Source organism: Rhopalosiphum padi, chromosome 1 (genome assembly GCF_020882245.1).
Source record: "Rhopalosiphum padi isolate XX-2018 chromosome 1, ASM2088224v1, whole genome shotgun sequence".
Classification (NCBI taxonomy): domain Eukaryota; kingdom Metazoa; phylum Arthropoda; class Insecta; order Hemiptera; family Aphididae; genus Rhopalosiphum; species Rhopalosiphum padi.
In genome coordinates, this window is record NC_083597.1 from 60214918 (window position 1) to 60229732 (window position 14815).

Here is a 14815-nt window from a genome sequence, read left to right on the forward strand (position 1 = left end):
AACTATTACATTAATAAACTTATTGGTTATTTTCCGATAATTCTGCAAATTTTTAATTAAAGTGTGTACAGAATTAGGTACTTATTCATATAAATTAAACATAGAAGCAAGGATTATAAACAAATGACTAAAATAGAGAATTAATAAGAAATTATATGAATAAATTCATTACCTGCTTTCATTGTCATCCACATCTTTGTGTCCCTGGTATGAAGAAACTTCAATTTTAGAACCAAAAAACGACTTGTCGTGAGATACTTGTAAAGCTTTATCAACATCTTCAGTCTTTTTAAAGAACACCAAGGCGTACCTTTCGCACCCTTGGCCCACCACTTTGACACACGTCACTTTGCCGTGTCGTTTGTATTCATGATACAGACCATCTTTAAGACTGGTATCTAAAAAAAACACAATTTTTAATTTTTTTCAATCAGCTTTTAAAAAAATAAATTAATTTAATCACAAATTAATTGTTAACTTACCACTGGACCTCAAAGGTAAATTTTTTATACAAATTGCATTATGCCTCTGCTGTTCAAGTGAAAGAGATGTTTGACTTTCTAAGTTCGGTGACTGTGTGCAAATGGTGTGGGACGGAACCGTACTGCTCTTCGAGCTACCGTGAAGGCTAAAAACAATAATAATAATAAAAGTATGTACATTTTCAATTAAAAAATATATTGCATAATTAAAATATATAAGTCATTAATACCTATGGCTTGAAGAAGACTTGTCGGATAATGCGGGACCTGGACTAGGACTGCGTGGCAGCTGTGGAGTGGGGCTAGGTGATGAAGATGAACTACACGAACTACTTGCCTCTGAATGACTTGCAGCCGAACTAGAGCTCGAGGGTGAACCAGAACGATCCTCACTACAACCCCTAGACTCACTATATAAGGAATATGAATATTAGAAATAATAAATTTATTTATATAAAAAAAATAAAAATATAACAATATTGAACATACCTAGGGGGTTTTAGGTGTTGTTTATTCCGGACGATTATTATAGGTGGATCTACCCGTCTATCTTCCGGGTAGGTTAAATCCGGTGAACTACAACTACTTAGGTGGTGATTGAACCTTGGGTTGTTGGCTTCAAAAGCCCAGCTACCTACACGATGGTGATGACCTCTACTCGAAGTGACAACGCTATAAAACAAACGTAAATATATTATGTTTTACCATTACAAAATAGACCTGTTGCTATTTCACTATAAAAAAATCTACCCACGAAACATGCATGGTGCACATTTTTTATTGTGTAACATGTTCATACAAATATACACACTGACACACGTTTATTAACCATTTACGACATGTTGTATGCTTATAACAAAATTTAAATATTAAATACACAATATGTAGATCACGAAAAAATTAAAATATTTCAGAATATTTGAAATAGACGACTTTGAATGAAAATATCGAACTAATGATGGAGAGTCGTTGCGCGCACACACGACAATAACGTCCAAAGAACCCCAGGGAACTGTTGGAATACTAATGGGGTTGCAAGAGCCAGGACTCTGCGCCCTTCCACCCTCACGCCCACTCTACTCTATCGCTCGTGTCGTAAACACTAACAAATCAATACTGCTATACTATAGTGACAGTCGGTTGTCCATAAACGCTAGGAAAATTGAATATCCACCATAATTATTGCATACCTAAATTACACTTGCATAATACTTCAGCAGTTGTTTGTTTATTTATTTATTTATTTACAGTTTAAAATCGATTTTATTAATAATTAACATTATATATATTTATTTACTTATATATTCAATGAACTAGATTCTAGAATAATAATACCTAAACTGAAAAATAAATGTAGATTAGGTACCTATACATAATTAATATATTATTATTTATACTGAAATCATTGAATAAAGTATTCGAATAGTATATAGTACAAATATATTAAAGACAATATAGTATACAAATGTACAATACGAATAATATAGTAATTAGTTTAAACTTTAAATTGTATATGCTAGCATATTTAAAACAAAAATATTATTATAATACCCTATCATTTTATTTCTAAAATAACTTTTTTCATTCCAATACGTGGGTACAATAAACACAAATACACAATAATACAATTTTTTTTAATTCATTCATAAGGTAAACACACTATACACGTATTCCTAGTTCGTTTATTCGTATAAATTCAAAAAAATAAATTCATTGATATTAACTAACTTTAAATATATTCATAATTTCTACCTCTTATAGTATTTAATATTTTTCTCTTTCCTGTTATATTTAATATTATCCTTTCTATTTAAAACTATACTTGGTAAGCCATTAAACCGATAGATATTTTCAAAATAAAATGTACATTAAAGGGGCGTGATGCCCTCGTGTGTTGTCTCTGCTAACAAACATACAACATTGTAAATATTTGTTCAGCAGAATTAATTTAGTGATTGTTTTAAAACTAACTATACAAAATAAATTCTGCTAAATTTAAATTTGCTGTTGTAAATTTGTGGTTTGTAAGACAACGCACACAAGCAATTATGTCTTCTTAATGGTACCTATATAAAAAATAACTTTGAAAATGTAACCAAACATAATAATTAGTTTCATTAATATTAACATTTAATTATTTAAACCTAATTTATCTTGGATTGTAGTACCATTTTACCACGATTCATAAATATACTAGATACTTATCTCATTTTAAACCTCTACAATAGTATTAATATTAAATAGTCAATAATATAATAATAAGCTCTAGGGGGCTATTTTGTGTTATACTCTAAGTTTAGGTACGATATTTTCAATCAAAATCGTCCAAATAATAACGAAAATATATCGTTGAGATAACTTTCTTTTAAAAACCTAGCACTCCAATTAAATCGAAAAACTTCATCAATCTCCCCTACTATAATAGCTATGTTTCTTCATGAAGTAGGAAGATGTTAATTACCTTTCATGCGGGTACGCCCTGAAGACGGTCCTCTCACGAGGTCGAGTTCGGAGCGGGTCGGTCGATCCTTGAATCGGCGATACAACGTGGTAGGCGGCAGCGGTTGGTCGTCCGCGGTAGCTAGCCTCTCGTTCACGATCGTAAAAATGACTAGAACGTTCAAAGCTGCTTAGTTCCTCTAGAGGAGACCTGTGAAAAAAGAGAGAAAATTTTTCAGTCATGAATGTACACCAGACAACAATTGATTATACAAATTAATTTTCCAACACAGCGAAAATATCACGAGATATCTGCCACGACTAATACAAAATTATTGGTGTTTACATATTTTCACTATAGTTCAATCATATTGCCGGGATATGTAAGGAAGTAAGGGGTATTCAAAATATTTAAAAACAAAACTGCGCATTCGGGGACGATTTAATCTTGTTTACTTAGTTAATAATTCCCTATTTCCAACACTAAGCTATACTCAAAGGAAATATATCAAATCACACATCTGTAGCCATTATTTGTATTTATCTTTAGTATCTTATATATACATATACTTTGTAGAATATATAATAACAATAGTTTTTATGCTATAACGCAATAGAGTAGCACAGTTAGAAATTAAACAATTTAATTATTTATTATGCAAGGTCAAGTTCATGTATCCTTTAAACTAATATAGAATAACACTACAAACACACATCGATGTTTTTTAAAACATCAAAACAAATTTCTAAAAGCTAATCGAAATATTTATCACTTATTGATTACATTAGGTAAACGAATTGTAACGATTTAATATTTAAAACAAAAATAAACAATATTCATTAGTCATATTATATTATATTTATATATGATAACAAAATATAAAATAAATGCTTTTTAAAACTTCAAATAAAAATAGATCAAGGGGCGGAGCTACGAGGCGTGATTAATAGAAGCTGTACGCCCTTCATCGAAAAAAATCCACTTTAATTTATGTTTTAAGGACCATTGCCCACTTAACTTAAAATTTATTGTGGGATTTGGCAATTTTTAGTAATCAATAGGTAGTAAATAATATAAAAGAATAGAATATGAACACACTGAGTAGTTTGGAATTTGGATGACAAAAAAATTATTATCAATAATAGTTTAATATACATAAATGATAGTTGTATCAAATTATTTGATCAATGATTACTACCAATACAATAAACTATGGGGAAATAAAAACAGCCAGCGGTTAGCTAATTAAACAATACTTTATACTCTATTATCTACATAGGTGGTGTTATTGAACACATAATAGAACTATTAATCAATCCCATTCCAAAGTGATCTTTTAACGTTGCGAATTCAAACACCGTTTCACGTGATCAATTAAATAGATTAATAATTGAAAAAAATATTTATTATTAATTAATAATTATTAAAGAAAATATAAATTAAATTAAAGGTAAGGAAGATAAAATTATTTTGAACTGATTCTAAACGGATTTTGAAAACAATAGATCACCACGGTTGATCCATCGTTGACTGTTTATAATAATATACTATGAATTGTGATCAATGAATATAAGTATATAACTATATATTGTCATTAGCAGTACTTTTTAGAGAAACTTAAAAGTACTATAAATAATTCATATTTTAAAATTCATATAATTAGTTTTCAAATAAAAATCCGTAAAAAATACTCTTGGCTTGAGTAGTTTTCATATAGTCCTTTAAAAATATGTTAATGAGTAAATTTAATAATAATTGTATAATATTTCTTAATATTAACTATATAAATAAACTGTAGTAAGAGCCGGTATGTAGGTTTTCAATGTATAGTGTGTTAGACAGACAGTACATGTGGGAGGTACGCACTCTCTTAAGGTGATTCAGTAGAACTACACATATGTAGAAAAATGAATTGTTTCAGCTCTTTGATGATTTAGTAATCCTAGCAAAAATTTAAAATGATGTGAATGAATTTTCAAAATTGTATGCTATGAATTTTTTAAATAAAATTTATTATTGATTATATTAATAATTTAAACTTTTATATTGAATATAATTTTATTATTTTGGGTCATTTTTCTTGTTTATTACATTTTAGGATATTTTTAGATATTCTAGTCAATCAACCTAACCGTTTTTACACATAAACTGTACCTATAACTGTTTTTTATAATTTGTGTGCACCTACCTACCTAAATAAAAAAATAATTTGTTTTTAAACTTTGACTTTTTAACCAATTTTTAAAAATATTAAATTCATATTATAGTACATTGAATCTGAATGCATAAGTTTTAACAAAGGTATGAAAAAATTATATTTCTTGTTTGTATTTATAATTTGAATGTCAGGAGGTAATATTTTCATTCTCACAAATATAGGTGATTTTTTTTTTAATAGGAAAACAAACTTATAAATAAGTGGAATAGAGGGACAAAACTTCCAACACATTTGAAGACCGATTAAGATGCTGTACACTCTGAACACATTTGCCTCTTCACGTATGAATTATGATATAAATAATAACAAAAATAAATAAACCCATAAATCGAATAAAACATATGTATAAAATAAAACTTCAAAATACCTAATATAAAACTACATTTTTCGTTTTAATAGATAAATAATATAAATTACACAATTACCGAAATATTATCATTATAATAATAAGTAACATCAATTATCAATATAAGGTGTTAAGTTACCAAGTCTAGAAGGAGCAGAGGACATGGAATACAATTTTATTTATATTATGACAATTAATTAACACCGTTGAAATATAACATTCAATAACATTCAAATAATTAAACAAGAGTAACAAATTACTAGCGATCCTTTAATAAATTTCCTTTTAGGTATTTTTCCCTTTACAAACATTATGCAATAGTGGGATTAATTAAAAATTAAAATAATAACTGACGACAAATAACGATCGCTAATAATCATGAGCAGCGATAATACACAACCACGATTCGTACGATCTATCAATAAGGAATCGTGTTCTAATTAATCAAGATTACCAAATATTATTTTAATACAATTAAATGCTACAAGAGATATTTGCACGACATCGATAAATTAATATTATAATAACAGTGATGTTTATTTAAACCGTCTCCAAAACAAGTTATTCACGTAAAAGGAAAAACTATGAGTCAAGCCAAAGCCTCATCCATGCCGATAGAGAGTTTTCCTTAGAAAATATACAGATGTGAGATAAGGGACAATAATGAAAAATATTATTATACGATTTGTAAAAAAAATGTAATGTCTGCACGGTAAATGAGTACGATTTTTCAACTATACATACGAGTGAGTAGATACCTTAGATTAAATATACAAAATATGTATAATAAAGAAATAAATTGCAATACTTAACCTAACCAACCACTAAAGTATACAAACTAGCTAGGTATTCTTAGAATTTAATCGTCACGAAATAGAAAAAGAATCGAAAAATTATTTTTTCAGTGGAGGTAGAGGACCATTTTTATATTTTTTAAACTGGCCTAGAAAAATGTTTTGTCTATTATATGTACACCGTGCATGCATATTCATAATATGTGTATATGACACGGAATTATTATATTATAATTTGAAACTGTATACTATAACTGTACAGTTTAGTAATTTTGAAAATTAAATTAAAATTATAGATCAAAATAAAAAAAAAGTTAATTTAATAATTAAAATAATAATTTATTTTTATATCACAATTATACTTTTAACATTACATCATCATGTATCTATTGTAATATGTATTATTGAGAAAATAGCTATATTAAATATGTTAAAATCTTAGATTGTAAACCAATGAAATAAATAAATATTTAATTAATTTTTTTATTTTTAGTAAATTAAAATAATATCCATTACTAAATACCTAAATAGCATTATTAATTCCAAAAAAAAATTATAATAAAACATGCATTATCAATATAATAAATTATTTTACCTTGGGTAAATTAATTTTAGTTTATATTAAATTTAAAAATCTCGATATTATTAACTAATTAATATGATATACGTATATTAAATATATTATGCATTAATATATACTGTATATACTTCTTTAGTATTAGTTAAACATTTTAATATTTTATTATATTATTGTACTTTAATCTTATATGATGGGGATAAAGTTAATTTTCTTATCCTAACTATTTTACCAAGGATAAAAAATATTTTAAAACATGAATCTTAGTTGCCTAATTTTAGTACAAAACAGATAATTTGATATCTCTTTTACGAACCAAATAGGTTATGTTATAAATACTTGTGCATTTCTTACAGTTCATACACGTCATATTATATTGTACATAAATTTAAAACTAAATATGAAATATTCAAGATAACCTTTAGGAAAAAATAAATGATGATTGATACATTTTTATAATTTATATTTTTACTTAGGTATATTGATAAATATAAATACGAATGCTATCAAACCAAGATCCTTGGTTATTAAATAGGTATATATTATTATCTAGGTACCAACTTTATATTATTTACTAATCATATATTTAATTATTATGTCATTAATAATGTTAGGCTAAAAATCACATTTTTCAACATTAAAATATCTACTTCGATTCTAATAGCTTACAAAAAATATTAAAAAATGTTAGTCTAAAATTTAAATGAGGTGTTGTACATAATATACGTTTCACGTGAATTAATACCTGAACAATTTTATTAATCGTAACAAAAGTAAGTATTGTGAAATAATTTTTTTTACAATTATCCAAAAGAAAATAGTTTGCCCTAATTTAAGTACATATTATATAACTAGTGCCAAAAAATAATTAGTAATACGAAGGTCATAAATTAAAAAATAAAACAATTAGAAATAACAGATCTAATAATAAAACATTTGATGTAGATACCTATTACATTATTTTTATTACTTTTTATCACATTACTAATCTAAATAATTTTTATTAATGCTTTACATATTCAATATTTTAATTCGTTTCAAAGCATAACAACCTAATAATAAAGTATATAAGAACAATTTAATGTCGCGATTAACATAGTAGGATAATCAAATAGTATAAATCGTTTAAAATTAATAAATAAGTTGAATATTACACAATAACTTTTATCAAAAACAATAAAAATTAATGTTAAAATATTTCTCCTATTAGAAAAATAATTCAATGCAAATCCTACTGAACGCTCTGATAGACATTGCGCATCCTATCCATAATAGTCTTGCAGCAGATACAAATTACCAAATAAAACTGTTCTATAAAAATTAAACTGTTATACTGAACAAAAACTGTAGCAATAAGAGTTCGGACAAGTATGCTTCAAATCTTTGATTTCTAACTTATTTATGTATGAATATACAGAAGGTACATATAATATTATGGAACATCGATGAATTTAAAGTATTACATCTCTGATATATTATTTTATAATAAAATAATTTGTAAGAGAGTACTACTTTTAACAATAAACTACTACAATACTTTTATACACAACTATAACAACTTCAATGCCTACTATTACTACTACTACTACTTACACTACTACCACAACGACGATTTATTTGTTGTTGTGTGTGTGTGTAATAATAATATGCAGTTTTTTTTACATTTATTTTTTTTTTTATAAATTGAATACGACGAACCGTAAAACGTTAATTAGGCCGCTATCGTCACTCGGCACTAACGCAGAGCTGAGCGAACAAAGAGCGAGAAATATATATATATATATATATAATATGTATAGTCTATTCGTGGTCCAGAGAACTCGTCGTCTGCACAGACAAAAGCCGTTCGCCATCCAGAATAATAATAATAATAATAAATCCGACGCGGTGAGGAGGGGACGTGTTCTTTTACATGACGACGGCGTTCGTCGCAACAGCGCATTGTATTATTATATAAATCGGTCAAACGGAGTGGGAGACGAAAAGGAGGAGACAAGTAAGGGCGAGGCGTCGACGACGAGTTTCCGCGGGGGAGAAGCATCGGCGGCGGTTTCGCGGGCAACGAGTAATACATTTTTTTTTTTTTAACGTACAAGCCGCCGCCGCCACCGCCACCGCCGACACCGATTACGGGCAACTCCAACGAGTCGCGGCGACGGGTACGGAACCAGCGTCGTGCACTTGCCCCCGCTGATGAAGGACCGAGAGGTGAATGAATCTGGCAACGTCTGCGCCGCGGTGCGATCGCCGCCGCCGCCGCCCGGTTGGCGGTTAGTTTGACAGCAGTCACCGAGCCACCGTCGGTTCGGCGGTACGCGCGCCGCCGCCGACGACACTGCGACGACGAGTAACTACAGTAACAGTTATAATACATTATATTAGGACAACCGAACTTTAAATCGTCGCCGGTTGCGCGCTCCAGCAATTTGCTCTACGATGTCATGTCGCGCGAACGTATTTTGTTGTTGTTTTTGTTATTGTTATTGTTGTTGTTGTTGTTCCATTACTTCTTCTTCGTCACTCTGGTTTTGTTCAGTCGTCGATCTGTCGAGTTTTTTTTAATATCGGAGCGCGGGCGCGGGCGCGTGCGCGCCACTATCTCGCGGAACAAGAGGTGAAAGCGCTACGCAACGGCGGCAATACTGTTTTGCAATAGGGAAAGCTCTCCCGCGGGTTCACTGGACTCTCGTTCGCAAAACAAATAGGACCGCCGACCACAGTTCCGAGATCTCTTTATTGCTGCTGCTGCTGCTGCTGTTGTTGTTGTTGTTGATTTTTTTTTTTTTTGTTTAATGATCGACGGGTCTTTGGCTGCGCAGATCGTCTCGAGTTTATGATCATAACGTGTTTTTCTGAGATTTCCGACTAACTATGTTATCTCCTAATATGTACATGGAATTTTTTATTTCTTTAAAACGGTATTTTCATAAAGTATAATAACGTGATAATGGAATGTGGTTGGGGTAATTAACCAATCGTATGGAAAAAACAATATTTTCACAGAAGATTATAGGCGTGTTGACCGAAATACGCATATACTATTGGTTCACTTTAAAGGATGTTATTGGGCAAGGGAGGATGGGGTTGATTCAGAGGTAACGTCTTACAGAAAAAATATCATTCGGTATTAATAGGTTCGATATTTTCATTTTTGTGTATCTAAACGTAACTTTATTATAGCTATAACGTAAATATCTAAAGAAATAATTAAACATAAACATATAAAAGCTATAAATTTAGGCACGAGATTATTTGAAAATTTTTAGTATGATTTTTATTTGAGTGGTATCCATTATTTCAGAATTGACTCTTTATCCACTGTAAATATTATATAATACTAATAATGGACTGAAATGGTTAATATAAATTATTAAAAAATAAATCATGCGATATATTAAACTATATAATAAACAAGATAAAATATAAACCAATACCTATAACAATAAACATTAAATAAATAATATGATTAAATTGATAACCCAACATAAAAGCGTTTATCAGGAGAAACGAGTAGAATGGACAGGTCGTGTATAGGGAGATAATGGTATTGGGAAACGGGTAATGATACGTAAAATTAACGGTAGAAGACCTAAAGGTCTTCCCAGACAAACAATGGATGGACATGTTAAAGTTAAACCTTGAAAAATATACGCAAGGAACAAAGTTAGAAATTAATGAAAATAGAAAAAAATGGTATGGCATAATGGATTCAACAAATACTAGATGGACTATAACAGCTACTAAAGAAGAAAACACAAACACAACATTTTTTTAATAATAAAAAAAATAACTGTTATCCACTGTCCAAGTAAACGCGCCATAGTGACTTCTTGACAATGATTTATATGAATATTATTATTTGTTAGTCATTTTTACATACTTGATGTTTTAGTCAAACTCCTCGTTTAGAACAACTGAGATGCAGTGCACCATTACGTCTAGAAGCAAAATTTATTCGTATGGCATCGGCACTCTTTTAAACTAGTGATTATTAATTAAAACTAACTGAAGACTGATGAAATTTTGTATTAGTATTTTACAATTAAATATTTTAATACCAATTATCGTTTATCATAAATAAATTAGCAAGAATACTATTGGTTTTACATCATGGATATAAAAAGGAAAAAACATTAAAAATTATTTTAAAATTAAAGATTGTTAATTTTTGAAACGTATATACTACGAACAAATTGATTATTAAAATAAGGTAATCTTTATCTCTGTAATAATTTAAATTGTTCAATAATTTGTAATAATTGTAACTAAATGAATATTATTATAAACAACTGCATGTTGAAAATATTTTGCATAATATTGCAAAACAATAAAGTATACCTGACATAGGTAATCAAACATAGTTTATTACAGAAAAATATTTTATGTGAACGTCATTCAATCAGTTTATATAACTAAAGCTTGACACAAAATAACAAGGACATATTATTATGACTTATACTATGCATATTATAATAGTGTTTTATTAATTATTAAATCAAAATTATATGTAATATTATGTCCAACTAAAAATGTAAACATATTACTCACATTTTTTCAATTTATTTGATTAATTAATTAAATTTAATCAATAAACTATTAAATAAATATTAACAGTAATTGTTAAATATAATAGTAAACCTAAAACCGAAGTGGAATAAAAAAAATATATGCAGCTTTATTACAAGGACATAATATAGTATAAACACTATAAAAATAGTAGGTAAAAAGAAACTAAATATTATAATGTAATTTGAATACATAGCGAATTAGTTTGTTTATCACTAATTATATTGAGAACATGTTTTCCATCTTCGTACAGTACAATTATAATAATAAATTATTTAATTAAAAAATATCTAGTACTTTGAGAAAATCAACGTATTATTTTTATTTTTTATTTAATAATCCATAGACATTATTATTATACATCACAGTATTCTTAGGTTTTTACGCAACGAACTATTATAAAGCACCAATTTTTATATAGAAGCTAAATATTTTTATGCACGTTAAAACATCTTATGATAGGAACTTCGTGCCGAAAACTATTTACATCATAATGAAAAAAATAGTTAAAATTATAAATAAAAATTTAAGAATATTGAATATTATAACCCAACACACATAACAAATAAGTAATAACGGAATGGTTTTACAGTTAAAATATATTGACACAATTAGAGAATTTCTAAGATTGTAAAATATAGCGATTGTATTAAATTAAATTACTCAGTGTATTTTAAATAGCGGTCACAATGACCATAATAATTATTACAATGTACACACCTCCTAATGCATTTTATTAAATGTACCAACCAGCAACTCGTGTATGTTAAAAACCATACCTATAAACTTCAGGTATTTAATAAGAAATGTGAAAATTACTACACATAAAATGCAAAGGTAATTTATTCGAAGAATTTATAGAATACAGCTTAAAAACTAATTCAGATTTATAAATACCTATTTTAATACCAAACGTAAAAAAAAGATTAGGATAGCGTATTTGAAACCGACGTCTAGAAACAATATTATAAATTTATAACATTTATAACTACGATTTAGGTTCGACGTTTTTTTCTATTATTAATTATTACATTCGCACATCGTACGTTTATGAACCAAAAATATGTATTATTATTGTTTTACTTTTTCATTAACTTTTTGGCGCACACAACTGAAACAACAACGAAGACTTACGCGGGCATAAAGCACAATATGGTAATTAAATAATATAATAGTTTTCGTTTCCGCGAGTACAGAGTAATCGGAAGTGTGCGATAACGGACTAGAAACACGCGCATGTTATTGTGAGATCGGTAGTAGTTACGTCATAATACTCATAATTATATTATTATTATAATAGTGACAAATGTTTTTATACGTTATCGATAATAATATTATACTAAATTTCTTTCAACCCAACCGATCGCAATTCACAACATAATGATAATAATTATTGGGCTATGTATAATTATTTTAACTGTAAAGTTTACTTTATCGGCAGCTGTATGTGCGCTGAACCGTCATGGATCCGTGTGTGTGTGTGTGTGTGTTTGTTTATATGTGCCTGTAGTATGTACTATACTATCTGTGCATTGTTTACACTTACAAATATTTTTATTGAATTTGATTTCATTAACAGCCACATATCGATCATATTTTATGGATTGTATACACGCTACACACGGTAATATTATGAGTGGCGGGCGCGCATAGGATAGGAGAATGGGAAAACAACTTGTGTTAAATCGTAACAGTTATTATTATTACTACAAATGTTCAAGCATAAATTACGAATTTTTTTGTTTTTCTTCTGTATTACTGAAATAAGAGTACCTATTCAACCAAATAGTACGTGGAAATCGATGGAATACAATTTAGCAAAAATATTTATCTTTTCTTTATTTTTCTTAGTTAATTTAGAGCTAACTATCAGAATATATTACATAACAGTCGATTAGATATAATATAAAATACAAATTATGATTATAAAATTGAAAGTTATACTGTGATTTAAACTATAATAGGCAATTATAGAGCTGTTACTTATTATCATAAATACTGCATTTTGTGTGTTCAATGTTCATAAGTACTTTAGTACAAAAGTGTACAAAGAATAATGATTATTTCGATATTATTCTAAGCTAATAAGCTCTAAAGTTAATTATAACTTTGAATTATATTTTTAATCATGCAATTAAAAAAGTAATTTAAAAAAAATCGTTTTTAATATTAAGACATTTTGTATACATATACAAATTAATACAAATACTATTATACTTGTATTTTCAACATTTGGATTCTTTAGCATAATATCTGCCATTATTTAAATTATTATACGCGTCAACTATTTCCCTATTCGCGCAATTCTGCAGTTAAATTCACAGTAATAAATTCAATACGAGTTGACAACGACATTACTTAGACAAAAATCAATCACACTAATCACAGCCACTTGTGTTTAAAAGCAACATTTCGACAACGACAGTTTTAGAAGCGAGTAGATACGATTCATATAAATATGTAATAGGTTATTATGTCTCATTAAAAAAAACCACCCACGAATAAAACAAAATTATGAGAAAATATGAAATATAACGAAGGAAAAGTATTTACTTAATAACCCTCCTATATAATTTACCAATCATTTTTTAACATTGTTTTATCCAACACGCACACGCAATGACGATGGTGACCGTCGCACAGTCACATACACACACACGTCATATATAAGCAATAAGTATATCGGTATATATATATAATAATCAACTCGATTTTTAATTAGATATGTACTAGAGAGGTATACGGTCGTTACATCTGGCGCAGTGTCAATTTTGTTATACAGCACATAAAGGTAGGCAAAGTGCGTACATCCTCTACTACACACACAATCACTCACTCATTGTATATCTATAAAAACCTACCTTTTGCTCACTGCTCACTCCCCCTCTTACTCATCACTATCAGTGTGACACAGCGGGGGCGTGACGAAAAATTGTAAACGATAAAAATACATGATATCTCGAATAAAATATATTGTTTAAAAGACAACGGAATATAAAGAGTAAAGACGAGACTCACCCGTGGATGTACTGCCTAGTGGGGCCCGGATAGATGTGTGGCGGCATGGTTGGGCTGGCCGGCGGTAGTATGGAGTTGGGCTCGTGGTACTCGGTGCTGAGGGACCTGTCGTCCAACTTTTGGTCCCCGTTATGAGCTTTTGAGGCGGACTTGATGTCCATGAACGACACAGTGGCGCACAGGCCACTGACTCCCAGCACCGAGTCTTCCTTCGTTCTCGCCAGTATTTTAACGCTCTGCACGCGTCCATACCTGTGGCAAAAAACACCCGTCGATATTATTAGTCATGTCCGAACCGAGCAACAAACGTCCAGGTGATGATAACTGTATATATTTTATTATATTATTTATATTGAAAATTAATTGCAAAAATG

General features: G+C 28.9%; 1 protein-coding gene across 3 annotated transcripts in view; it reads right to left on the reverse strand.

Annotated features, from left to right (window-relative positions):
* LOC132918352 (uncharacterized) overlaps nucleotides 1-14815 on the reverse strand; it is a 51815-nt gene that overhangs the window by 12526 nt on the left and 24474 nt on the right. For 2 of the 3 annotated variants that reach the window (XM_060979546.1, XM_060979549.1), the window contains exons 2-7: nucleotides 14442-14693; nucleotides 2944-3132; nucleotides 972-1154; nucleotides 713-892; nucleotides 483-628; nucleotides 173-398 (exon numbers count right to left, since the gene is read on the reverse strand). In XM_060979546.1, coding sequence (XP_060835529.1) covers nucleotides 173-398; nucleotides 483-628; nucleotides 713-892; nucleotides 972-1154; nucleotides 2944-3132; nucleotides 14442-14693 — 1176 coding nt within the window. Of the gene's footprint in view, nucleotides 1-172; nucleotides 399-482; nucleotides 629-712; nucleotides 893-971; nucleotides 1155-1236; nucleotides 1441-2943; nucleotides 3133-14441; nucleotides 14694-14815 lie in introns of those variants that run through there. The other variant, XM_060979555.1, reaches the window with a different exon arrangement.